Source organism: Xenopus tropicalis, chromosome 6, assembly GCF_000004195.4.
Source record: "Xenopus tropicalis strain Nigerian chromosome 6, UCB_Xtro_10.0, whole genome shotgun sequence".
NCBI lineage: Eukaryota > Metazoa > Chordata > Amphibia > Anura > Pipidae > Xenopus > Xenopus tropicalis.
Window position 1 is genome coordinate 78327393 of NC_030682.2, and position 25918 is coordinate 78353310.

The window sequence follows — 25918 nt, forward strand, 5'->3', positions numbered from 1 at the left end:
TTTACTTTTTGTTATGTAATTTAGAATTGTAACAAAACATTCCAGGACAAATGCAACTTAAATGCACTCATTGTAATGTGTATTGTAAACTGGATGTGCAAGCTCATTTTTAATTATAATTCAATCTTTATTCTGTGTTCCTTCACATGTAAACAGCATGCTACTGTCTTATTCGTGTCTAGCAAAGAAATGGCCATTATACTTCCTGGACTCTTTAAAAGGACTAAAAACAGCATTTTGGTTGGAGAATGGTGGTTGCATGTGAGAAGTTGTGGAGCTGAAACAAAACCCATGGCCAAAGATGCCTTGATTATTATCAGTAATGAGGTATGTATAAATCACCTATGGCTTGATAAACATTTACCTACTGAATTTGCTGTGCCATATTATAATTTAACTTTATAGCAAGGGTACATAAAGCATACATTTGTGCCATGTTTGAGCCAATAGTTAAAGCATCATTCTTGTTTCTTTGTCATCAGATAAATACTGTGATTCTCCCTTATTCAGACTTGACTGAGAGCTACTGTTCAGGAGCAGGAAGAGAGCTACAAAATAGCTTATTTTACACAAATAAATTTACAAGAATTTAGTATAATTGTTGTAGTGGTGATATATTTATACCAAGGATCAATCAGGAACCGTACTACATAAATCTAAATGAATGTACTGAATGCAATTATAATGCTCAAGAGCTTACAAAGAATTATAAAACCCATTAATATCAGCAATACAATAAACAATTTATTATATCCAGATTATACTACTACTAGTAGATAAGACCGAACAGTGATTATAAACTCATGGAGCTCAATGGGTGACAGTAACTTCTATTTGTCCCTCCCCTTGTATGGCAGGATGAACAAGGGAATATAGTTTAGGGCTCCCTTAAATATTGCCATTTAAATGAAAAAGACTTAGACTTAGTCTTAAAGGGTATACTGGAATCTGTGCTGTCCTGCTATGTAAAAAAAAAAAAACTAATTTAGTGACTGTAGAGACTTCAGCGCAGTCATTCTAGTACATTTTTCAAACTTAAAGGGTACCTACCATAGGAAAATTGTTTCCCTCACCAGAGAAGCAGGCTAATAGAGTCTACACTCCAGTTGAGAGAAATAATACTGTATTGCCCAAAATATGGATCAAAAGAGTGCTATGTCATTCGCACTGACTTATGCTCATGACATGTGTAGGGGAGCTGTGTATACTTGTCTCTCCTCTGTGCTGTTACTGTGTAAGGAGGAGGAGCCCCCACCCCCTGTGTGAGCTGACAGGAAGGAAGGGGGAGAAGAGGGTGCTGCTGGGAACGAGGAAGCAGACAGACAAGCAAGGTGTTGGTAGCTCACACAGTGCTCTGTATAATAAAGTAATTGGGAATCCTCCCCAGTGGCAGAAAGCGCGCTCTCTTAGGGTGCGGAAGGAAAGGGGGTCCTGTACAGGGCTCTGAAGAACAAAGCGTGCTCTTCTCAGGGCACGGAAAGCCAAAGGGAGTTCTAAGACTCTGAAGCACTTGCCACATAAGTGGGGGATTCCCCTCAGCAGTTCAGAAAGTACTACCTACTGTATGTTATGTGAGTGAGGTTGCCCCTGGCTGGCAGGCTGTATCTATCTCTGCTAATTTAAAGGTATAGCGTCCTGCCAATAAATCCATCAACCTTTCCTGTGTTTGTGTGTTGTGGATCAGAGAAGTTTCCCAGGGAGGGGTACCGCAGTCCAACCTGTCCTGACCCTGGGTGGAGGCACGCCATTATCAGTGTACTTGCCCTTCCATATAGCGGAGGCTCAGGGCTCCTGTAGCGCCACACGCAAGTGAATGCGTGCTAGATCTCATGCAGTAGCAAAAGAGGGCTACATTTGGAGGCACTGCTGAGATCGAAGCAGAAATCACTGCAGATATGCCATTAATAACGCCAACCCAGGTCTATGAATGGGCCCTAAAGGAAAAGGTGAACCCAGACCATGTATTTGCCATTGATCGTGTACCACCTGAAGTTACACTGGAAATGTTAGAGAGTAACCTGTCTAAATACAGACATTTGGAGGGTGCACATCTGATAGCAGATGAGGGATCAACCATGGACGGTTATGCAGTCCTGCTTTTCAAAGTGAGTGATCCACTAAATTCAGAAGTGGGGCCATATGCTGTGTTCCCTGTGGGTGATTTATCGGTAGGGTGCCCCCTGGTGTACCCCCAGGCTGTTGTTGCCCCCTGGAAAGTTGAAGCACCCAGTCCAGATGCAGGCTACACCAGTAGAAAAAGGAGGCTGCTGCCGTCACTACCCTGCAATGTGCAGCACACAGTAAAGCAAGAACCGCTTGTAACTGAGACCAGTGAAGCTAAGGATGTCAGCATTTCAGAGCATCCCTTGACTGACGCAATAACTCAAATGACAGAGGCATTGGCTCAGGGCTTGCAGCTGAGCCACTATAAAAAGCTAAAGACATTTTCAGGCACAGAGCCGGTTCCTACAGGGGAAGAGGGGTTTGAGACATGGAAGGAGTCTGCACTACAAGCATTAGATGAGTGGGCCTGCTCAGAACAAACCAAGAGGCAGCGAATTATGGAGCATGTCCGTCCCCCTGCAGCTAGTATTGTGTTAAATTTTAAAGCCAGTCACAAAGATTACAATGCTATGGACATAATTGATATCCTCACTTCAGCATATGGGAAGCATGAGGACCCTGACCAGTTATTGGCTGACTTTAAACAGATGAGACAGAAGTCTTCTGAGGATGTATCTGCCTTCACCCTCCGTCTAGAGAATATGCTGCGGAATCTCTTGTCAAAAAAAGTGATTACAGCAGAGGAAGTAGATACACTACGTCTAAAACAATTACTAAAGGGGATGTCCCCATTCTTCCCCATGTATTCCACGTTGCAGATACTCCTGAGGGATAAAAGAGATACCGGCTTTATTGACCTGATGAAAGTGATTAAGCAAGAGGAGGCAACCCTACTCTTTGCTGGTACCTCTCGGGTACCAAAGCAGAACCCCGCTTTACCTACCTCGAAGGATATTAAGCTAACTGGAAAGGGTGTACCATCAATAACCCAAATCCGGAAAAGGTTCCCATCAGAGTGGCATAAGGGGGTACCTGCCACTACCCCTACCAGTTGTTTTGGGTGTGGCCAGGAGGGGCATTTTGTTAAAGACTGTCCTGAGAAATTTTCCCCTAATGCAGTGCAGACAATGTCATGTGGGAAGCCAAGTAGCTACCCCAACAAGGTTACAAAACCCTCTGCGACAAAGGACAGAAACATGGTGGGCCCTAAGTCCTTGGTAGACATCCTGTTAGATGGGCAGCCAGTACAAGCTTTGTTTGATACCGGATCACAGGTCACAATAATCCACTATAGTTATTACCTGCAACATCTATCCCACAAACCTTTACAGCCTGCTAGAGGTTTAGAATTGTGGGGGCTGAATCAGCAGGCCTACCCCATACATGGATTGCTACAAGTGACTATAACCATGCCGAGGTGCCATGGTACACTGCCTCTGTCCCAGGAAGTTGATGCTGTGGTCTGCCCAGATACAGGAAACCCTAACGCTGCTCCCATCATTCTGGGAACAAATGTTAGTGAGGTACGGACTACCCTAAACCCTTCAGTCACTGTGACAAAAGCCCCTAGGTATTCTGACCATGGTCCAGAGGTTGTCTGCAACACCTTCACAGTTACTTACAAGTATGGGTTGTTACGCCATGTTGCTGGGCAAACTGTTGAGATTCCTCCGGGGTCCATTAGGACTGTGAGAGCACTAACTGATGTAAAACCTGAGATGATGAAAGGCTATAGATGTGTGCTGGTTGAAAGCCCCTCCGAGGCAGTGGTCCAGAATGGGTGGAAAGTTGTCCCGGAGAAGAAAGAGTGGGGCAAGAAAATACCTCTAGTTGCTCAAGTAACTGTTCAAAATATCTCTCCATATGCTGTAGTAATCCGGCCTAAACAGGAGTTGGCGTATTGCTACCCCGTTCATGAGGTTTCTGACCTTGCTGAGGTTCAGTCCACCCCAGTATCTGCTTCTGTATCAAACTTGGCATTTGATTTTGGGGATTCCCCTGTTTCTGAGGAGTGGAAGCAGAGGCTGAGTAACGGTTTACTTGAACGCAGACAAGTCTTTTCAACAGACGAAATGGATGTAGGGTGTGCTAAAAGTACCCAGCACACTATCCGCTTATCCGACTCCACTCCATTTAGGGAGCGGCCTAGGAGAGTCCCTCCCAAGGACCGGGAGGATCTCCAGCGCACCTTACAGGAAATGAAAAGGCGAGGAATTATTGCTGACAGTCGGAGCCCCTATGCTTCCCCTATAGTCATCGTGAGGAAAAAGGATGGCTCAATCCGGTTGTGCGTGGATTATCGTACTTTAAATAGACGCACTGTACCTGACCAGTATACTCTACCTCGAATTGAGGAGACTCTGGAAGCCCTTAATGGTAGCAAATGGTTCACTGTAATGGACTTACGCTCTGGCTATTACCAGGTACCTATGGCATCTGAGGATCAGGAAAAGACTGCATTTATATGCCCCTTGGGTTTTTACCAGTTCACAAGGATGCCCCAAGGTATTTGTGGGGCCCCAGCTACCTTTCAGAGACTTATGGAGAAGATGTTGGGGGACCTGTCACCCCGAGAGTGCCTGGTGTATCTGGATGATATCATTGTGTTTGGGACTACCCTAGAGGAGCATGAGCAGCGTCTGATGAATGTGATTGACCGATTAATAGCAGAAGGACTAAAACTGTCAATCGACAAATGTAAGTTTTGCCGCTCCTCAGTAACCTATGTAGGCCATGTGGTCTCTACAGAAGGAATAGGAACTGACCCGGCCAAGATTGAAGCGGTGGTAACCTGGCCCAAACCCCAAAATGTCACTGAGCTGAGATCATTTCTCGGGTTTTGTGGTTACTACAGGCGATTTGTAGAGGGGTATTCAAGAGTGGCCCACCCATTAAATGAATTGTTGAGGCTTTCTAATGTGCATGGTGAAGGGACAAAAAGAGATGCTAAAGCCCCTTTTGGTGATAAGTGGACTTCAGCCTGTGAAGAGGCCTTTGTTCAGTTAAAGAAAAGGCTGACAGAAGCCCCTGTATTGGCTTATGCAGATGCTCACAGACCATATGTCCTCCATGTTGATGCCAGTTATGAAGGGTTGGGAGGTGTCCTACACCAGAGGTACCCAGAAGGGCTGCGGCCAGTGGCCTATCTTAGTAGGAGTCTGGCACCCAGTGAAAAGAATTACCCTGTGCATAAACTGGAATTCCTGGCTCTTAAGTGGGCCATTGTGGACAAGTTGCATGACTTCTTATATGGAGTAGAGTTTGAAGTACGAACAGATAATAACCCTCTCACATATATTTTGACTACTGCTAAACTTGATGCCACAGGGCACCGTTGGTTAGCTGCACTGTCAAACTACTCTTTCACCCTCAAGTACAAACCAGGGCCTAGGAATATAGGAGCGGATGCTCTCTCTAGACGACCGGGTCTGCCTGCCCTGGAGGATGATGGGGAGTGGGAAGAGATACCCAGCATCGGTATGAAGGCCTACTGTGCTACAGCTGCTGTAGTGGATGACAAAGTGGCTTTTTCTGAGTTGAGGGTCGTAGATTCTGTTGGTGGAGGGCCGGAGTCTGTACCACCTATGTACTGCTGTCCCATTTCTCTAGTAGGGGGAGAATCCAAGTTAATCAGTCACAAGGACATGGTTCAAAGCCAGAAAACTGATCCTGTGATAGGCCACCTGTGGAGAGCGGTTAACAGCAGAAATCCTGCTTTGCTCAAGAAGAGTTTGCCAGGAGGGTATGAATTTTTCCAACGTGACTGGGGTAAGTTCTGTGTGGAACAAGGACTGTTATACCGGTTGATACCATATCATAATCACCCTGGGAGGCGGCAATTAGTGTTGCCCCTTAAATTCAGGAACATGGTGTTAAGGAGTCTGCATGATCACCATGGACATCTTGGAATGGAGAAGACTTACGGGCTGGTCCAAGACCGCTTTTTCTGGCCTAAAATGAGAGATGCAGTTGCAAGTTACTGCAGGAAGTGCCTAAGGTGTCTGCAAAGGAAGACACTTCCGGTCCTCGCTGCCCCCATGGGTCACCTTAAAAGTTCAGAGCCCATGGACTTGGTGTGCATGGACTTTCTTTGTATTGAGAATGATTCGAGGGGCATCGGTAATGTTCTGGTAGTCACCGATCACTATACCAGGTACGCCCAAGCTTTCCCCACCAAGGACCAAAAAGCCTCCACAGTCGCTAAAGTACTATGGGAGAAGTTTTTCATTCACTACGGGTTGCCAAGTAGATTACATTCTGATCAAGGCAGAGACTTTGAGAGCCGTCTTATTAAAGAGCTTTTGCAACTGTTACATATTGAAAAGAGCCGAACTACTCCCTATCACCCCCAGGGAGATGCCCTTCCTGAGAGATTTAACCGGACATTGTTGGACATGCTAGGTACCCTGCCAGTGGAGGATAAAAAGAGCTGGAGCAAGCATGTGGAGGCTATGGTGCATGCTTATAACAGTACTCGGCATGATAGCACTGGTTTCTCTCCATACTTCTTGATGTTTGGGAGGGAGCCAAGGTTGCCCCTTGATGTCCAGCTGGGTGTATCTACAGATGGAGTGAGTCATCGGGACCACTTTCAGTACGTTTCCCGATTGAGGGAAGGCTTGACTACTGCCTATCGTTTGGCTGAAGAGAATGTTAGCAAGTTGAATGCCAATAACAAAAGGAGGTATGATCATAAAGTCAAGTACAGAGAGTTACTTCCAGGTGACAAAGTGTTACTAAGGAATTTAGGAGTGCCTGGGAAGCATAAGCTGGCTGACCGTTGGAGAAATGAACTATTCGATGTGGTGAGCAAGCTGCCTGGGATTCCGGTGTACAAGATAAAGGGACCAGAGGGTCGAGTAAAAGCCTGGCATAGAAATCACTTACTCCCTGTATCTCAAGCAAGTGATGTTTCTACAGGTATTGACATTGAGGAAGGTCAAATGGAGGGTACTTCTGACTTCCCCAACGCCACGGAAATCCCACCTACGGTTCAACAGACCCCTATGGATGCTCAAATGCCTGAACCTGATGAGGGTGGCAATGATGTAACTCAGAGTGACTCTCTTCCTTCTGAGGACTGGCCTATTCCTGTCAGGGATAATTTGAATCCTGCATCCCCGGAGTTTGTACCAAGGTCTGAGACAAACCAGAGGTTGTTGCTGAGTGATGGAAACCCTTCTAATGAGGATTCAGCTAGAGGACTTCCCCCGAGAGAGGTGAGACGGGGTGCACGAGTTCGGCAGCCCCCACCTGTACTGACTTATGATACACTGGGAAATCCTTCTTATGTACCACATGCTGGACTTTACCATGCCTGGGTAGGGGCGGTGTCCAATCTGGTAAATATGCTGCCGGTGTTTGCACCCCCAGGACTATACTATTATTGATTCAGTTTATGAAATGTGCCTTGGTAAGTATAAGGTTGAGTATGTTGCATGCAGTTCCTTTTCAGCTAGTGGTTATGTAAATAGGCCCTGTGAGCTAAAGCAGGCCAGAAGATTTTGTATGCTTCATGTTATTGCATTACTTGGTTATGTTTTTTTTTTTGTTTGTCAGCCAGGAGGTGACAGTTTTTAAGCAGGGGGAGAATGTAGGGGAGCTGTGTATACTTGTCTCTCCTCTGTGCTGTTACTGTGTAAGGAGGAGGAGCCCCCACCCCCTGTGTGAGCTGACAGGAAGGAAGGGGGAGAAGAGGGTGCTGCTGGGAACGAGGAAGCAGACAGACAAGCAAGGTGTTGGTAGCTCACACAGTGCTCTGTATAATAAAGTAATTGGGAATCCTCCCCAGTGGCAGAAAGCGCGCTCTCTTAGGGTGCGGAAGGAAAGGGGGTCCTGTACAGGGCTCTGAAGAACAAAGCGTGCTCTTCTCAGGGCACGGAAAGCCAAAGGGAGTTCTAAGACTCTGAAGCACTTGCCACATAAGTGGGGGATTCCCCTCAGCAGTTCAGAAAGTACTACCTACTGTATGTTATGTGAGTGAGGTTGCCCCTGGCTGGCAGGCTGTATCTATCTCTGCTAATTTAAAGGTATAGCGTCCTGCCAATAAATCCATCAACCTTTCCTGTGTTTGTGTGTTGTGGATCAGAGAAGTTTCCCAGGGAGGGGTACCGCAGTCCAACCTGTCCTGACCCTGGGTGGAGGCACGCCATTATCAGTGTACTTGCCCTTCCATATAGCGGAGGCTCAGGGCTCCTGTAGCGCCACACGCAAGTGAATGCGTGCTAGATCTCATGCAGTAGCAAAAGAGGGCTACACATGCATGAGCATAAATGAGAGAGACTCTAATTCTTGGACAACATGGTGACCTGTGCCAGATGCTCCCTCCTGCTGCAGCCAGCATAGTGCTCTCTACAAGGGAAAAAGGAAGTGTCATGACCATGCAAGGAAGCAGCATTATCGCCAGCAGCTGTGGCACTCGCTGCACCCCAGCACTCAGTTACAGGAAAGATGGAGCCAAGCAGATCAGACATCACATCATATCAGCACGAAAGACAGCACACACAGGCAAGAAGCAAAAGTTGAGAAAATCGGAAATGGCTTTTGGGACCAAAGCCAAGAGGGGCGGCACTTGTGAATGTTACTATGTTACTATGTAGGAGCCTAGAGACAACAGCACAGGAACTGGAATCCATCCAAGTGATTGGTAATTATTAAATAATGACATTATTACTGTCCTTACTGCTACTGCTTACCCCTTGCATGGGTAGGTGCAGGGCCCGATAAGAAATGTGTGTCCCCTTTAAGGATTCTATGCTGTGTGATGCAACCCCTCTATGTTTCACAGCCCACAAAGGATAAAATAACTAAAAGAGATTATTTTGACATTATTTTTTAAGCCTTCTTTTATAAATTTTTTAATCAACAAGAAAAAAAATCAGATTCTTAAGTTCTACTGAAAGCTTACAAAGCATATGGAGGTATAGCATGGTTCATGTACAGTATAATGACAACTTTCACCAAAAAATGTCTATTCAAAGGTCGACATCAACATCAGCAAAGGAGGCAGGGAGAGTTGATGAGTTGAAAACCCCGGTGAAGCTTGTAGAAATGCAAGCTTATCTAGATCTACTGTATATCCAAAGTGCCAGATGGTGCAGCTACTAGAGAAGAGAATCTGGTTTCTGAATCCCTTCTGCAGACTGAATATTTCCAATTCCCTTCTCACAAAATCTTAAATTAATAAAAAGCCATTCCAAATCTAGTCAGGGAAAAATTGCAAAAGAGTTAGATTAAGATAAAATGCAGGGCCTCTATGATGAATTTGTGGATTTCAGGGTTTCTCCATTGGGCTGGGTTCCCAAAAAGGAGCCTGGGAGTTATAGTTTACTTCATCTCCTATCCTTCCTAGTGGAAGCATTGGTCAGTGATGCAATTAGTCCAGGATTAGCTTCTGTATTTTGTGCATCCTTTGATGAGGCTATTGCTCTAATACAGGAATACGGTCAAGGCAAAAAACGCTCTTGGCAAAAAAGTGATATTCAGTCTGCCTTCCATCTACCAATTTACCCTGACTGTCCCAAGCTTTTAGGCTTTTATATTGATGGACAGTTCTATTATGATTGATGCCTCCTGATGGTTTGCTCTTTATCATGTTTATATTTTGAAGCATTTGTTTAATTCTTATAATAGGTAGTCTAGTGGGACACTGGTTCCATAGGCATTATGCATTATCTAGATGAATTTTTATCTGTCAGACCCTTAGGTACAATACTTGTTGCATTTTATTAAACAGTTTTGCTTGGTTTGCCTAGAAATTTTGTATCCCTCTAGCAGCTGACAAGACTCTCCCGCCAACCACAGTTTTTCAGTTTTTTGGTACCAAAATTGATGAAATCGATAAAAGAGAATTTAGACTACCAATGGAAAAAGTTGTCAAGCATAAAAACCTATTATCCACTGCCATAGTTGCTAAAAAAGTTTAATTGAACCATGCACAGACATTTAAACTGTGATACAAGATTCAACCCCATAGGTTGTGTATTTGATAGGAGACTCATATTTATTATTTCCAAACTGGCATGTGCAAATACCAGCAGAGGTTAGGGAGGACTTATTGACTTGGAAGCAATTCCTAGACCAATTTAATGGAAGTTCTTATTGGCATAACTGCTTTTTTTAAACACATAATTGAAGTTATACATTGATGTTGCTGTGTCCATGTTTTGGGGCAGTTTTTTACATCCACTGGCTTGCATTCTTATGGCCAGTTAAGTGGGTTGATTTGGGCCTAACCAAATACTTAGTTTTATTGGAATTTTTTCCATTATTGGTAGTTTTAAAAGTCTAGGGTCCCCAGACAGCTAATATGAAAAATGTATGGCTTTGCCACAATATGGGAGTAGTTCAGATTGTTGATAATTTGTCATCAGATTCTCCACCAGTATTAAGGCTTTTGAAACAAGCGGTTTTTCATACTTTATGATTTAATATTTTGATAAAGGCTAAGTATAAACCTGTTAATAGCAATAATCTGGCCACTGCATTGTATCGTTTTCAGTTCAGCAAATTTATAAGACTTGGCACCAACTTGGACAAGACAGGGACATCTTTCCCAGATCATTTGTGGGACCTAGCATTGCCAGAGTTTTAACGTGATTGCAGGAGTCTTTGGCTGATACAACCAAGTAAAACGAAACTAGGTTGTCAGTTGACAATGTCAGGTTAGTGAACAATAAATTTAAGTTAATGTTAAGCAAAACAAAGACTGACAAGTTTAGAAAAGGTGTTGTTCTATGGCTGTAACAGAAGTGACCAACTGCTATGTCTGATCAAGGCTTACAAGAACTATAAATCCAGATCAGGCCCAGCATAGCAGGTCCATAATGTCTCTTTTTTTAAAAAAAATTCCAGAAGACCTCTCACCTGATAAATTTAAGTTGCATTCATTCAGCATCGGTGTGGCTACACAAGCATCAATTATGGGGATAAGTGATAATTTCATTAAGAGATTAGGAAGGTGGAGCTCCCAGAGATTCCAACTTGTTTAGTTGGAAATGTTTTCCTCTCTTTTCTAGTGTCCCCTCCACTGACATGGATGATTGGTCATCATTAGTTTATTAGGCAATGGTATAGGAGAAGGAAAAACTATTGACTTGGTACAGAAAAGCAATCTCGCACTAATCTATTTCATGTCTCCAAATACCCAGCGCCGAATTTACTGTTGGGGCGCTGGGTATTTGCAAACATGAAATAGATCAGTGTCTCGCCACAAATCTGGGCCTGCAAATACAGTTGTTGTCTTATCAGAGGTTATACCAAGGTTAACATGGATTCAAAAAGCTACCTTATGTTCTCTTAAAAGATGCCACAAAAATGTTATTTTGCTATTTCCAATTTTTTTTTATAATGGTGTACAGGAATCATAAACTGGAACTTGGTGGAGAGTGGCTATATAGTGTTGATAGGATTCATTTATCTGACACAGGATCAGATATTTTATGGAGGAACTCCAGCTTCTGAACCAAAGTTTGCTAAAGAGCCACACACAACACAGAAACCCCTAATATACCTATCACTGTAATCTGTTCATTCAAAAGGTATGAATAAATACTATTTTTATATGCTGAACTCCAGCTGTAAGACTGTCCATCTCTTTTTGCATCATTTGAAATCTTGGCAGCGGAGGAAGGACTAAAACATTGATGTTACCAATTGCAACAACTTCTCAACAGCTTACAGACAGCATGCAGGAACTACATAACCCACAATGCATTGCACTGTTCCTTTCCTTATTGACATCACATGTGCAGGGAAATGCAGGATTGGAGGATGCAGGCTAAGGACATTTTCATTGAGTCTCAAAGTAGTCAGCCAGATTAACAGGTGAACAGGGAGCCAGGTTTAGGGAACTGTTCTAAACTATTTTATTTTTGAAAATCATTAAAGACTGCATATTTTTTAAACTTATGCACTGTATATTGCAAAGTTTTCTTTTTAAAAAGCTTAAGTTGTGGCCAAGGCCAATTCAAAGTTTTGAAAGATCTTGGTGTAGGGGGGTGCTCTAGGCTATTGCCTTATGCTTGAGCTTGCAGCCTTTTCTTTATAAAGGACAGCCAGCTGAGTGTAAATTAAGCTGGGGCTGGTTAATACTTCAAGCTGTCATTGTTTAATGTTAATCAATTACCAAGATGATTAATGAATTAATGTCTGGTTAATACATTTTAGAAATACAATTATTAATATTAATAAACAGCCATGGCTTTTCAAGGCATGTAGTTATATTTATTCAATATTTATATCTTAAAGCAGTGATTGCTGGCTACTGCTCCCATGAACCTTCAGGCATAGGAGAGTGTCAGTGGCACACAAGTGCGTTTAGCCTATCTATAGTTGTCCCCATGTAGTAAATTCCTATAACAACCTCCCCAGTTGCATGCTTCCCATAAGTCAGTGCTGTCCAACTTCTGTGGTACCGAGGGCCGGAATTTTTCCAGCCTACGTGGTGTAGGGCCGATAATGGAAGCCAGTTTTGACCACTCCCTTTTTGAAACCACACCCATGTTATCACATGACCATACCCACATTAATGGTTGTAGTACAGCAAAAACCTGCCTTCCCTACCCTGCCTGTGTGTGCCATACTCTGCCTTCCCTACCCTGTCTGCGTGTGCCATACTTTGACAGTGTGTGCCATTCTTGGCTGGTTTGTGCCATACTTGGCTGGTTTGTGCCATACTTGGCCTGTGTGTACCATACTCTGCCTGCCCTACCCTGCCTGTGTGCCTGTGTGTGCCATACTATGCCTGCCCTACCCTGCCTGTGTGTGGCATACTCTGTCTCCTTGCCATGCCTGTGTGTGCCATACTTTGTCTGCCCTACCCTGCCTGTGTGTGTCATACTCTGTTTGCCCTATGCTGCCTGTGTGTGCCATACTCTGCCTGCCCTATGCTGCCTGTGTGTGCCATACTCTGCCTGCCCTATGCTGCATGTGTGTGCCATACTCTGCCTGCCTACCCTGCCTGTGTGTGCCATACTATGCCTGTCCTACCCTGCCTGTGTGTGCCATACTCTGTCTCCCTACCATGCCTGTGTGTGCCATACTCTGTCTGCCCTATGCTGCCTGTGTGTGCCATACTCTGCCTGCCCTATGCTGCCTGTGTGTGCCATACTCTGCCTGCCCTATGCTGCATGTGTGTGCCATACTCTGCCTGTCCTACCCTGCCTGTGTGTGCCATACTCTGCCTGCCCTACCCTGCCTGTGTGTGCCATACTCTGCTTGCCCTATGCTGCCTGGGTGTATGGCACACACAGGCAGCATACAGTGACACAATGCTGGCACTGCTCCTACGGTCTGCAAAATAACTATATATTAAAAAACTTTTTAATTGCAGTACCACCTCAGTATATGTTCTTTTTGTAGTGTGCAGGGATTATTTGTGGGTTTCTACTGCTCCTACAGTCTGAGGTGTGAACAGGGGACTATGTGGGTTCTTACAGTCTGAGCCAGGGGTGTGAACACTGCAAGGGGTGAACAATGCAGAGATTAAAAGGGGGATTACATTTTTAAACAATACAAAGGGTTTACAGCCTGAATCTGAGGTGTGAACCATGCAGGGGGGGTGCAGTTAATCACAGTACTGATACCATTTAAATCTTACACAAGAGTAAGCCATCAAAGCAGCGCTGGACTTCAGTGGAACCTGGCAGGATGGCTGCCACACCCTGTCTTGTTTTCTTTTATTATTAAAAAATATATATATATTATTGTGGCTGTCTCATTTTATTTTGAAGGGATGCTCTAGGCCAGTGCTGTCCAACTGGCGGCCCCCCTCTGTGTGGCCCCCCACCTGTCTGGCTGCTTTGATGGTTTACCCTTGTATAAGCTTTTAATGATATCAGTACTGTGATTAACTGCCCCCCTGCATGGTTCTCACCTCAGAGTCAGGCTGTAATCCCTCTGTATTGTTTAAACATGTAATCCCCTGTACTGTTCACACCTTTTAATCTATGCATTTTTTACTCCCTGCAGTGTTCACACCTCAGGCTCAGGCTGTAATCACCCATATTGTTCTCCTGTTCACACCTCAGGCCTGTGTGTAGGCAGCATAGGGTAGGCAGAGTATGGCACATAGGCAGCAAAGGGCAGGGAGGGTATGGCACATAGGCAGCATAGGGCAGGCAGAGTATGGCACATAGGCAGCATAAGGCAGGGAGGGTATGGCACAAACAGGCAGCATAGGACAGGGAGGGTATTGAACACACAGGCAGGGTAGGGCAGAGTATGGCACACAGGCAGGGTAGGGCAGAGTATGGCACACACAGGCAGGGTAGGGCAGAGTATGGCACACATAGGCAGGGTAGGGCAGAGTATGGTACACAGGCAGGGTAGAGCAGAGTATGGCACACACAGGCAGCATATGGCAGACACAAGCATCATAGGGCAGGCAGATTATGGCACACACAGGCAGCATGTGGCAGACACCGGCATCATAGGGCAGGCAGAGTATGGCACACACAGGCAGCATATGGCAGACACAGGCATCATGGGGCAGGCAGAGTATGGCACACACAGGTAGTGTAGGGCAGGCAGAGTGCTGCCTGTGTGTGCCATACTCTTTCTACCCTATGCTGCCTGTGGGAGGTGAACCTGGCAGGGGTTTGTTCTGGGAGTTTGTTAGCAGTTGGAAATAGCCAATAAATGGCCCCTAAGGTGTGTAATTATGTACTGGGGGTTGCTGTGCTATCCACAGGGGAGGAGAAGTCATGTGGATTGAAGTCATGTGGATTGAAGTGGGTGTGGTTTAAAAGGGGGAGTGGCTTCCATTAGCGGCCCTCCACCATGTATGCGCGAGAAATTCCGGCCCTCGGCACCGCAGAAGTTGGACAGCACTGCTCTAGGCTATTGTTAGGCTATATACTTAAGCTTCTGCTCTTTTCTTTAAAGAGGGCAGCCTGCTGGGTATAAATTGAGCAGGGATGGTTCATACTTTAAAGCAACAGTTCAGTGTAAAAATTAAACTGGGTAAAAAAACTGCACAAAATAAAAAATATTTCTAACATAGTTAGACAAAAATGTAATCTATAAAGGCTGGAGTGAACAGATGTCTAACAAAATAGCCAAAACATTACTTCCTCCTTTACAGCTCTCTATGCTGTTAGAAGTCAGTAACCAATCAGTGACTTTAGGGGGGCATATGGGACATAACTGTTCAGTTAGTTTGCATTTGAATCTGACCTGCGTGCTCACAAACTAACTGAACAGTTATGTCCCATTTGACCCCCCCCCCCCCACTAAAGCCACTGATTGGTTACTGACTGCTAACAGAGAGCCGTAAAGGAGGAAGTAATGTTCTGGATATTTTGTTAGTCACTGACTAATAAAGGGGTTAGAGAGCCGAAAGCAGGAAGTAGCGTTCTGCCTGTTATATTAGACATCTGCTCACTTCAGCCTTTATAGAATACATTTTTGCCTAATTAACTATATTAGAATAATTTTTTATTTTGCACAGTCTATCCATTTTACCCAATATAATTTTTACACTGAACTGTTCCTTTAAGCTGTCATTGGTTAATGCTAATCATTTATAAAGTTGATAAATGAATTAATGTTGTTAAAAAAATGTATTATTATTATTAAACAGCCACAGCCTTTTCTATACCAAGTCCTGTATCTGTTTGAGTTCTTTATGTAGATGTTAAAAGAGTGAATGCTGGCTGCTACTCCCAGGTAGCTTTCAGGATTGTGTGCTAGTGGGAAAATTATAGAATCAGTTAACATGTGATTCACATTTTTCAAAACAACCGGAGTGGGAAAATTATAACCACTATTTTAACAAGACTGACACATAGCTATTGATTGCATCAATATTCCATTATTTGTAAAACTGATACAGCTGCTATTGCTTACTCAGGTTTATCTATTAATTGGAATGCCCTCCACTCATTTCATCATAGCATATTAGGTATTGATTCTCTTATACGCAATAACAACATAGCTTGTGATCTTTTGGCCCTATCTTTACCCGCTTTATTGAATGCCTTTGTTTCTAGATGATCTAAGAGCAAGTGATATATAGTTTATTACTCTAGGGGGCAGATTTACTAAGACATGAACGCTCAGAGTGGTAATTAAAACGCTCCGAGCGTATTTTCACCAAATTTTTCGCCAATTGTGCTACTTTTTCGGCACCCGTGCAACTTTTTTTGCGCGCTAAAGACGGAAAGGTTATCCCGCTGTTTACAATTGTTCGGTATGCATATTCGTGATATTTGCGATCTTCAGAAATTTTGGTATCCAATCCAAATTTATCCCATTCGGGATTCAAACTCGTGTTTTCATGAATGTGCCCCTATGTGTGTAACTGCAATCTGCGTTTGTGATTATTTATGCTTTGTTTTTGCTCATTAATACATTTGGCCTATTACAGTTATTAGTAAGTCATTAATATTTTGGGGAACATTATGTAGGGGTGGAGGTTGCATTTCTGTCTTGTTTTTCACTCTAAATTGGTGATTCAGTCTATGCTTTAGATACAACTTTTACAACAATAAGTTTATTCTGACTAAAATTCTGTATCTTTATTATTACAAAGTGATAAAAGGTGCAGAAAGCCTCATTCAACTATATGATCTTAAAGGACATGTAAAGCCTACATTTGCCTACAATGTATATCAGTTGGGCATATCTCCCCCACCCAAATGGCATTATTTGTACTGCATATATCCTCTCCACTTGCTAGCACCATCACATTTTCCTAAAGCAAATAGCAGCTTTCACCTGGTGGCCATTTTTGCTCTGATACATAATCAGTTACATTTATATATAATAAAAATGTTTTGCCTCTTGTTCTAAGAACACACTATGGGGCCAATTCACTAAAGCCCGTTAACGCTTATCGTTTTTTGCATTAAAAAGTGTGCGATAATTAAGTATTGATTCATCAAAGTCATTTTGCATGTGTTAACACTCATATCGCATGCGCAAAAAAACGTATTATCGCAAAGCGTTATTTTTAACGCATTGAGATAATTATCGCATAGAAATAATACTAACGCATGATTCCTTGTTCAGAGTGGAGCTCCGCCCCCACTTCCTGTTCAGGTCTCTCATCAAGAAAAAAAACTCTGCTAATGCACAGATTGTCTCCTGCTGCCTCCAGGCATGCGCAGAAGGCTCTCCACTTCGACTACAGGTAGTCGATGTAATGAGAGACCTGAACAGGAAGTGGGGGTGGAGCTTCACTCTGAACAAGGAAGGAGAGGAATCGATCAGCTTGTAACTAAGGAACCAGGTCAGAAACAACAGAGGGACAAAGGTAGGCAATTCTGGGAAGCTGTTTAAAGTAATTTTATTAATAGAAAAAAAAGGTTTACTTATTCTTTAAAAGGTGATATCATACAAACAGGCAGGGGAGCAGACAAATCCGACATATTCGGTTGCAGTGGGCTGTCAAATGGCAATTTCTTACAGAGCTGTGCTTAGTACAGGGGTATTGCTATGCTGGCAGACAGTTATACTTTCTTTATACACAGGCTATAAACAAACCTTGGTGCCTGTTCCTGCTGAATTGTATAAGTATTACATCTCTGGTTAATTTCCCTAGCTTTTATTTATTTGATTTTGCTTACATCTTTTGTGTTTCTCTTCTATTTTCCATAGCTTGCCCCAACCTTCCTTATGATCCCCCAAATCACTCCTGTGGTCTTGATGCAAGAGTGGTCAGACACCTGTGGTCCATATGCAGGGCATATGCCTAGCAAACAGTATGTTAGGCTCTGTTGCGGTTCAATCTCAGGACCTCCTGATTGTTGGCTGCTCTTCCTAACCAGGAGAGTTCCTTCCAATGATCCAAAGCAACATGAAAAAAAGCCAGTACTCAATCTGCATATTTCACTTGGTTTTGCACACTGGATCATGGCTTTATATGCTCTATATGTCCCTCCTTCACATGCACCCTCAACCTCCCAACACACATACCCTCCACCCCCTACACACACTCTAACCTAACCCTTCTATACACACACGCAACCCTTCTACACATGCACCCCCTACTAACCCCCTACACAAGCACCCCCCACTAACCATCTACACAGGAACCCACCCAGTAACCCTCCATACACACATACCCTTTGCACACACCTGCCCCCAACACACCTCCACTCTCCTACGCATGCACCCACCCCCCAAACACACACCTGCCACCCACCCAAGCACACTCTACACCAGGGGTTGGGAACCTTTTTGGCTGAGAGAGCCATAAACACCACATATTTTAAAATGTAATTCCATGAGAGCCATACAATATGTTTGGCCACGGATGCTGAGGGGCAAGGTAGGGTGGGTCCCAAGGATGCCGGATGCGATGCAGAGGAGGGCGTGGCCTGTGCTCGGCGGATAGAAGACGTCTTCTATCTGCCTAGCGCAGGGGCAAGGTAGGGTGGGTCCCAAGGATGCCGGATGCGGAGGAGGGTGTGGCCTGCGCTCGGCTGATAGAAGACGTGTTCTAAGGCTTTGAACACGTCTTCTATCCGCCGAGCTCAGGCCACGCCCCCCGGTTTTAAAGATTTGGCAGAGCCAGATGCAGCCATCAAAAGAGCCACATCTGGCTCCCGAGCCATAGGTTCCCTACCCCTGCTCTACACAGTCATCCTTTCTGACTACTCAAGCACCCTCCCCAACACACGCACCCTGCTCTGACACACCCACCCTCCATTACCCCACACAATCACCTACCATTTCTACAAAAACACACCCATGTTTTACACACGCACCCACCCCTATACACACTGCACTGCATTCCTTTCTGATTATAAACAGCAGTCAGTTTTACTCCCTGGATCATGGCTTTACATGTTCTATTGTATGCAGCTATTGAGGAAGGGGGGAAACAAACATGTTAGACATACACACACAAACAGTCTGTTGGGAGTGTTAAGGTCCCCATACACGTGAAGATTCGCTCGCTTGGCGAGATCGGTCTAAGGGACAGATATCGGCAGCTAGAATCGGCCCGTGTATGGGGACGTTTAGGTGGCAGTCTGTGGGTCCTAACTCTCCAGTGAACCAGGCAAAAACCTCTACCAGCTCAGGGCTTCACTGATGCCCTTTTGGGACACCTAAACTTTCTGCTAACATAGTTACATAGGGTTAAAAAAGTTCATCAAGTTCAACCTTTTTCAAGTGAAACCAGCACTAACAAACCTATACTGACCTATCTATACACTCATATACATAAACCATATATATTTACATCAATAACCTCATAGTTCTAGTTTTCCATCCCCTTTACCAGTTTAGTTGCACATCTCTGCATTCTCTCCAGCTCATTAATATCCTTCTTGGTCTGGAGCCCAAAACTCAAGATGAGTCCTTACCAGACACCTATACAGAGGCAAAATTATGTTTTTATCCCTTGAGTCAATTTCCTTTTTTATGCAAGACATCTCTTTATTTGCTTTAGTAGCCAGTGAATGACACTGCCTGGAATTAGACAACTTGTTATCTACAAAAGTTCCCAGATCCTTCTCAGTTTCCCCCAAAACTGTATAGTGTTTAACTTGGATTTATATTATTGCTTCCAAAGTGCATACATTTGCACTTTTCAACATTCAACCTCATTTTCCATTTTACTGCCCTGTTCCTCGGCACCATGCACCATTCAATGAATCCTGAAAAATTAAATGAATAATTTTAGCAATCACAGAGCTAAGCTTCTTTACTACCCTGGGATGAATACCATCCGGTCCTGGACCTTTATTTACCTTTACATTTTCAAGTCTCTTTTGAATTTCTTACTGAATGACCCATGCATCAGTAGTTATATTACAGGTATCGGACTCCTTATCTAGAAACCCATTATCCAGAATCCAAATAATTCACAGTTTTAAAAATTATTTCCTTTTTCTCTGTAATAATAAAATGGTACCTTGTAGTTGATCCCAACTAAGATATAATTAATCCTTATTGGAGCCAAAACAATCCAATTGGGTTTTATACTAAAGGTAGGAGATCGGAATTACGAAAAGACCCCTTATCCGGAAAACCCCAGGACCCAAGCATTCTGGATAACTGGTCCCATACCTGTACTAGAATTGTTTTATTAAAATAGAAACCTTGATTAGCTGGCACCTCAGTTGTGTAGAACGATGAAAAAAACAGGAACTTACACACTTTGGAAATTTAACCAGTGCAAATGGAACATACAAGGGATAGACAGGACTGTATATTAGCTCAGGTAATGGTCAAAGGGCGCAGAAACATACCAACATACCTGTTGTATTTATTACTGATTGTTTTCGTATTTTTCCTTGTATGTTTAAGGTATTCACCTATTTACTGTACAATTCTGTGGAATATGTTGGTATTTTAGAAATACATGTTAATAATAATTTCTTGCACAAACACAGGCAGATTTAGTTATCTCTCACATACTCAAATGCACACGCAGCCATTCTCATCTACACTGAAACCAGAACACACTCTCTCATTCACACACACACATCACACGTGACTAGGCTCAGGTGTCCCTGGATGAAAAGAAACAAAGTAACAAGAATCAGGATGTTGTTGCCTGGGAGAGAAAGCCTACAATATTATCAAGAGAGGTGGAGAATCAGCAGTTGCTGCAATAATGTAGATTAAAAATTATTGTGAAGATCTTGGGTCCTTGCCCTGTTTAAAGGGAAATGTCTAAGGGACGATTGAGCTACTCGATTTATACATAAGCAGATGGATTAGTTGCTGTACAGAATAGACCCAGTCCGACCTTCTTAAAGGGGAGGTTCACTTTAAGTTAACTTTTACCCCCTTATGTAATAAAAAGCACTAAGTTTGCCCAGGAGCAGTAATCCATAGCAACCAATAAGAACTCACATGCTTATTACATATAAGCTTTTTATTCTCACTTCTTCAGATTTACAGGCAAGAATTGCCTTTGAATTATATGCAGTTATACCCAGGCCGAGAGCTCTTCTCCAAAAAACAATTCGATAGGTGTGATGTATATGGTACAGGAAAGGGACCTGTTGAATTTGAAACATATAGCAGTTTCTTTCAACATGAAAGTTACTTAGAAAATGTTACAACCGGAATAGCTGCCACTCCCTCTACCAACCCTTGCTGAATAATCCAGACTTTCACAGTGAACAAACAGTGTACAGCTGTAACCTGATATTGGCCCTAAAAGTACATTTTAGCTTAGTTTAGCAGAAATATGACATTAGGCTCCCTTTCTCAGCTCTACCTTACCTAAATGGAGGAGGAAGGGACTGGTGTTGTACAATTACATCTCTTAACTGCAAACAGGCAAAGTTTATTTACAAACACCACACAGCAATCAAATCGGGAGAAGATCTCAACATGTATGGCCACCTTAACTCACGTTCCTGGTCCTGGTCTAAACCTCATTCACAGGGTCCCTGTGTGATTCCTAAATCACTAAATTAAAGTGAAACAGGAAGTAGTAACACACTACCTAGGTAACAGGACTTAGTAATAGAGGAAATATCAATTAGAAGATAGACCAAGCTATAGGGTTAACACACAGGGATTGAGATGGGAAGGGAGTCTTTACTTTGTGCTAACTAATGCAAGGGGCAACAAACCACTAAAGTGGGGTGGAACTGCAGGTCAGATACCCACCTCTGGTCAGTAACATATTCACTTTTCCACAAGCCCAAATTGGAATACAAGCCCAAGTTGGAATAACACCATCAATAACTTTCTATCAAACAAGAACAGTGGATAAGGAAGCAAAATTATATTCATTATAGATTCTTACAGCATAATATAGATGACATGAAGACCAAGACAGTGGACAACTAACATACCAGAACTGAACATGGAGGGACTTTTGAAAGCGTATTAATAGCCATGGTATTCCTTGTTCTCCATAGAACTTCCATAAAACTTAAAAAAATTCTGGCCAACTGATGGGCAAACAGCAACTGCTCTAGATGTGGACAGGTGACTGCAGATTTAATGCAATATTTATGGAACTGCCCTTTCTGTAGACTATTCTGGAATCAACCAAAACTACAAGGAAGCTAGATTATTAATAATTCTAGCAGCAGTGGCAAACATATCAATATTGCAGGTGTGACCCTCAAACTGTTTTTAGAGAAACTGGTTAGGGTGTTCTATATGAAGTCATGGCATCCTTAAAGGAACAGTAAAAAACGTGCTTTTAAAGCATTCAAATTAGCTTGAACAGCAGAAATGTTCATCAGGTACAAGGAAGCAAATAAAGCATGCAAAAAAGTTATCAGACAAGCTAAAATAGAGACAGAAAGGAGTATTGCAGCTAGGAGTAAAACAAATCCAAAATTATTTTTAAAATGTATAAATAGTAAAAAAATGAAACAAGAAGGGGTGGACCCTTATTATCACGGGGGGGGGGGGCAGTTGGTTGATAAGAACAGGGAAAAAGCAGAAATATTGAACTTTTATTTTTCATCTTTTTATACAACTGAGGAGCCAGCTAATCAAGGCTTCCCTTTTAATAGACCCAATTCTAGTAATATAACTACTAATGAATGGGTCACTCGGAAAGAAATTAAAGAGACTTGGACATTTAAAGGTAAACAAAGGTCTAGGACTGGATGGTATTCATCAAAGCTCATTGAATGAGCTCTGGGATTGCCAAACCTCTTCACTTACTTTTTCAGGATTCATTAAGGTGTGGCATGGTGCTGAGAGACTGGAGAATTGCTAATGTGGTTCCACATAAAAAAAAAAGGATGCCGTTCTCAGCCTGAAAACTATAGGCCTGTAGTCTGACATCAGTAGTTGGAAAGCTTTTTGAAGGTTTAATAAGGGATAAGATTCTTGAATACAGTGCCCTGCACTGGTAAAACTGGTGTGTTTGCTATAATAACACTACTATATTTTATATAAATAAGCTGCTGTGTAGCATGGGGGCAGCCAAAAGGCACAGGTTACATAGCAGATAACACATAAACCATGTAGAATATAATGGGATTTTATCTTTTATCTGTAAGTTACCAGCCTTTATTATATTGTAATTACTTTTATACTTTCATTTTTGGTGTTACTTTTCCTTTAAATAAACACAAAATGGTTTTGGAATTTTTTGCAACATCAGAAACTTTTATTGATATTATTTCACAGACAATGAAAAATAAAATGTATTCAAGTATATAAATGACTGACAGGTATATAAAAGGAACTATGAGGACTATGAGTGGCGGCACCAATATTTCAAAATACAGAATGAATGCAGTGTGTTTTTTACAATTTTTGTTGGGGTGACCTCTACTGAAACCAAATATTCTTTGACTATCTTAAATCATAATGAACCAGACTGAAGTATTGCATTTTCCATAACTTTTGAAGTTGTAACTATTTATGATTTATGGTTATGTTAAGTTGTATAAATGATATACTGTAAGTTGTACAATTACGACTTCATTTCAAAATATATAATCCGCCCCTAGCCACAGTGATGTAAATTGTAACAAATGCCAGAGGGGCTGCCATAGACAGTTTTTATTGGCCTGTTGGGGGTTATTTCGGCCTGTGTGACCTTGTAAGCAAAGGCCTATTATGAATCTCAGTTCGAACTTAAGCCACACTGTTCTTTAATTAGTTAAAGCAATTGTCCCTTGGTCCTCATAAGACCATTCTCAAAATTAACCCCTCTGCAGTCCCGCTCAGGATCTGCAATTAAAAGCTTGAACTTGGGTAACGACAACACACACAGATTATTGCCTCCCCATTTACTGTGTAGTTGCATCAACAAATAGTACAACAACTTTTAGTAAAATGATTGGGGTCTACCTGCGCTTTACACCTTGCACTGGATAAAAATTCAGGCATTAGATGCATAGAGCAGCAGGCCTGGTGGTAAGTTAAGGGCCTCGATGCGCCTGTGTCCACTCAAAATACACAAGTCCAGGGGTGACGAAGGGGGCATCTACATGTCCCAGAAATGATAAAAACAGGCAATGCTGTATACACCGTGGCAGTCACATGTCTCTGCACTCCGGTTTTTGGCAAGAGGTTACGGCCCCAAACTTTTTGCACAGGCTAGGGCTGCTGTTAACAACCTCGAAAGAAATGTATTGCTGTCACAAGTACCAGAGAAAAAGCATATAGACAGTTTTGCTTTTAAATCACACTGTACTGTGGTACTGTGACCTGAGCAACAAACTAAACATATATAGTATTGGCTCTGGGATGTTAATTAAATAATTTTGTAAAAATGTATATGCTATATTTGATAATGAGCCCTATGTAGCTGAAAACATGCCACTCTATTAAAATGAAATTTGCAGTTTAATTATATTCTAGTATGACCTAAAGGACAATGAAAGTGTATTTCATTAGGGATGCCAAAAAATAGTACAGAAATTAGACAGTTTTTCCATGCGCCTATACAGTATTCTTCAAACAGAAGCACCAGCCCAGGGAAAAAAACTATAAAAAAACTGGCTATCTAGTCACTTAGGTGAGATTAGTCCAGTGCACTATGGTCTAGGATTGTCAGCAGCAGGGCAGCATCATGTTATGCTGCAGGTATGCGGGAGGTTGCCTAGCAACTGTGCTTGGCGCCAAATTCTGCATTTAAATGTTTGTCTGTGCACTGTTCTGGTTTCTCAGATGAAAGTTCCTGTGTGTAATGGTAACATTGGTAACAATAAACCTGCTATTTTTTATTCATCTCTTTGTAGAAATTGGGTGTTAGTCACTCTATTGTACCATATGTAAACCCAAGCTGGATAAAGCTGACTCTTTTTAGCAAACTGGAGAACCATATAAGTTAGTGATTTAGTTCAGGGGATTTACTCAGGGTACCACCATGCTTTGGTATTTGTAGATCACTTTTCTGTAGTTTTTTTCTCAAGTTTTCTGTATTTGCTCCTACCATGGATCAAACTAAACAATTTACACCCCACCTTATGTGGACACATAATCCAGCCTTAAGAATACCCCCACAGGTTTCTGTCAGTGCTCCTTCTAAGCTGTGCGCTTGTGTGTGCACACAAACTTTGAGGCCAGCACACACAACAAATTGTGGTGCACACAAATAATTGTGCTGATGAATTTTGTATCCATTTTGACCTGAGCACACTGTTTTTATTAAATAAGCATGCAAGTTTAAAATGTTTGCACAAAATAATTTTGTGGTGCACATAGCCGAAAAGGAATTAGAGAGAACATTGGTTTCCGTCAAGTATGCCTTTAGTGTTACTAGTAACAGAACAGCTCCCTACCACCTGAAAGGCAAATAGGTGAGAGACGTTCATAAAACTCTGCTGAACCACCAACACACTTGGGGGAGGCATCATAACAACGCAAACTGGAATATATGGCTGAAGTAGTGATGCTATAGCCTCTATTTTTTTGCATTCTGACATTCTGAAAAGTTTACAGTGTTATTTCAAACAAAATAGCAGAAACACACCCAATATTTGATTGAAGGCGTAATATTTTTTTTATTAAAAGTATGGGTGGAAAAATAGTATCCAAAGCTAAACTTTTATAAAAAAGAGGTGCCAAAAAAGTGACCAAAAAAACTTTGCCCAATATGGTAATCCATATTATGTGCGAAATATGGTTGATCTGTTCTCTTGGCTACCAAGCTAAAAATTCAGTTGAAACATGGTCCTAAGTAAACCATTAGGAGATGATGGCATTTATGCCCATCTTTTTGGCCCTGTACAAAGGCCAATGCTGCTTAGTAGATCTGAAGAGTTTGCAGGAAATGTCGGGCTGTGCATGCCTAGCTTATCAAATAGCACAAATTATATACAGGTATGGGATCTGTTATCCAGAATGCTCGGGACCTGGGGTTTTCCGGATAAGGAATCTTTTCATAATTTGGATCTCTATAACTTCAGTCTGCTAAATATCATTTAAATATTGAATAAACCCAATAGGCTTGTTTTGCCTT

General features: G+C 42.5%; 2 protein-coding genes across 2 annotated transcripts in view; both read left to right on the forward strand.

Annotated features, from left to right (window-relative positions):
- The first annotated feature begins 1816 nt into the window (after positions 1–1816).
- On the forward strand, positions 1817–7655 carry LOC116411687. Its single transcript, XM_031904471.1, has one exon. The coding sequence runs from the start codon at positions 1896–1898 to the stop codon at positions 7452–7454; it is 5559 nt and encodes a 1852-aa protein (XP_031760331.1). The 5' UTR covers positions 1817–1895; the 3' UTR covers positions 7455–7655.
- Positions 7656–8303: 648 nt separating this feature from the next.
- lpcat1 (lysophosphatidylcholine acyltransferase 1) overlaps positions 8304–25918 on the forward strand; it is a 111139-nt gene continuing 93524 nt past the window's right edge. The window contains exon 1 of the mRNA XM_004915336.4: positions 8304–8710. The gene's annotated coding sequence lies outside the window, so the exon portion shown is untranslated. The remainder of the gene's footprint in view (positions 8711–25918) is intronic.

Coding starts and splice junctions, on each gene's coding strand:
- LOC116411687 (XM_031904471.1), top strand. CDS start 1,896: ATGCCATTAATAACGCCAACCCAGGTCTATGAATGGGCCCTAAAGGAA.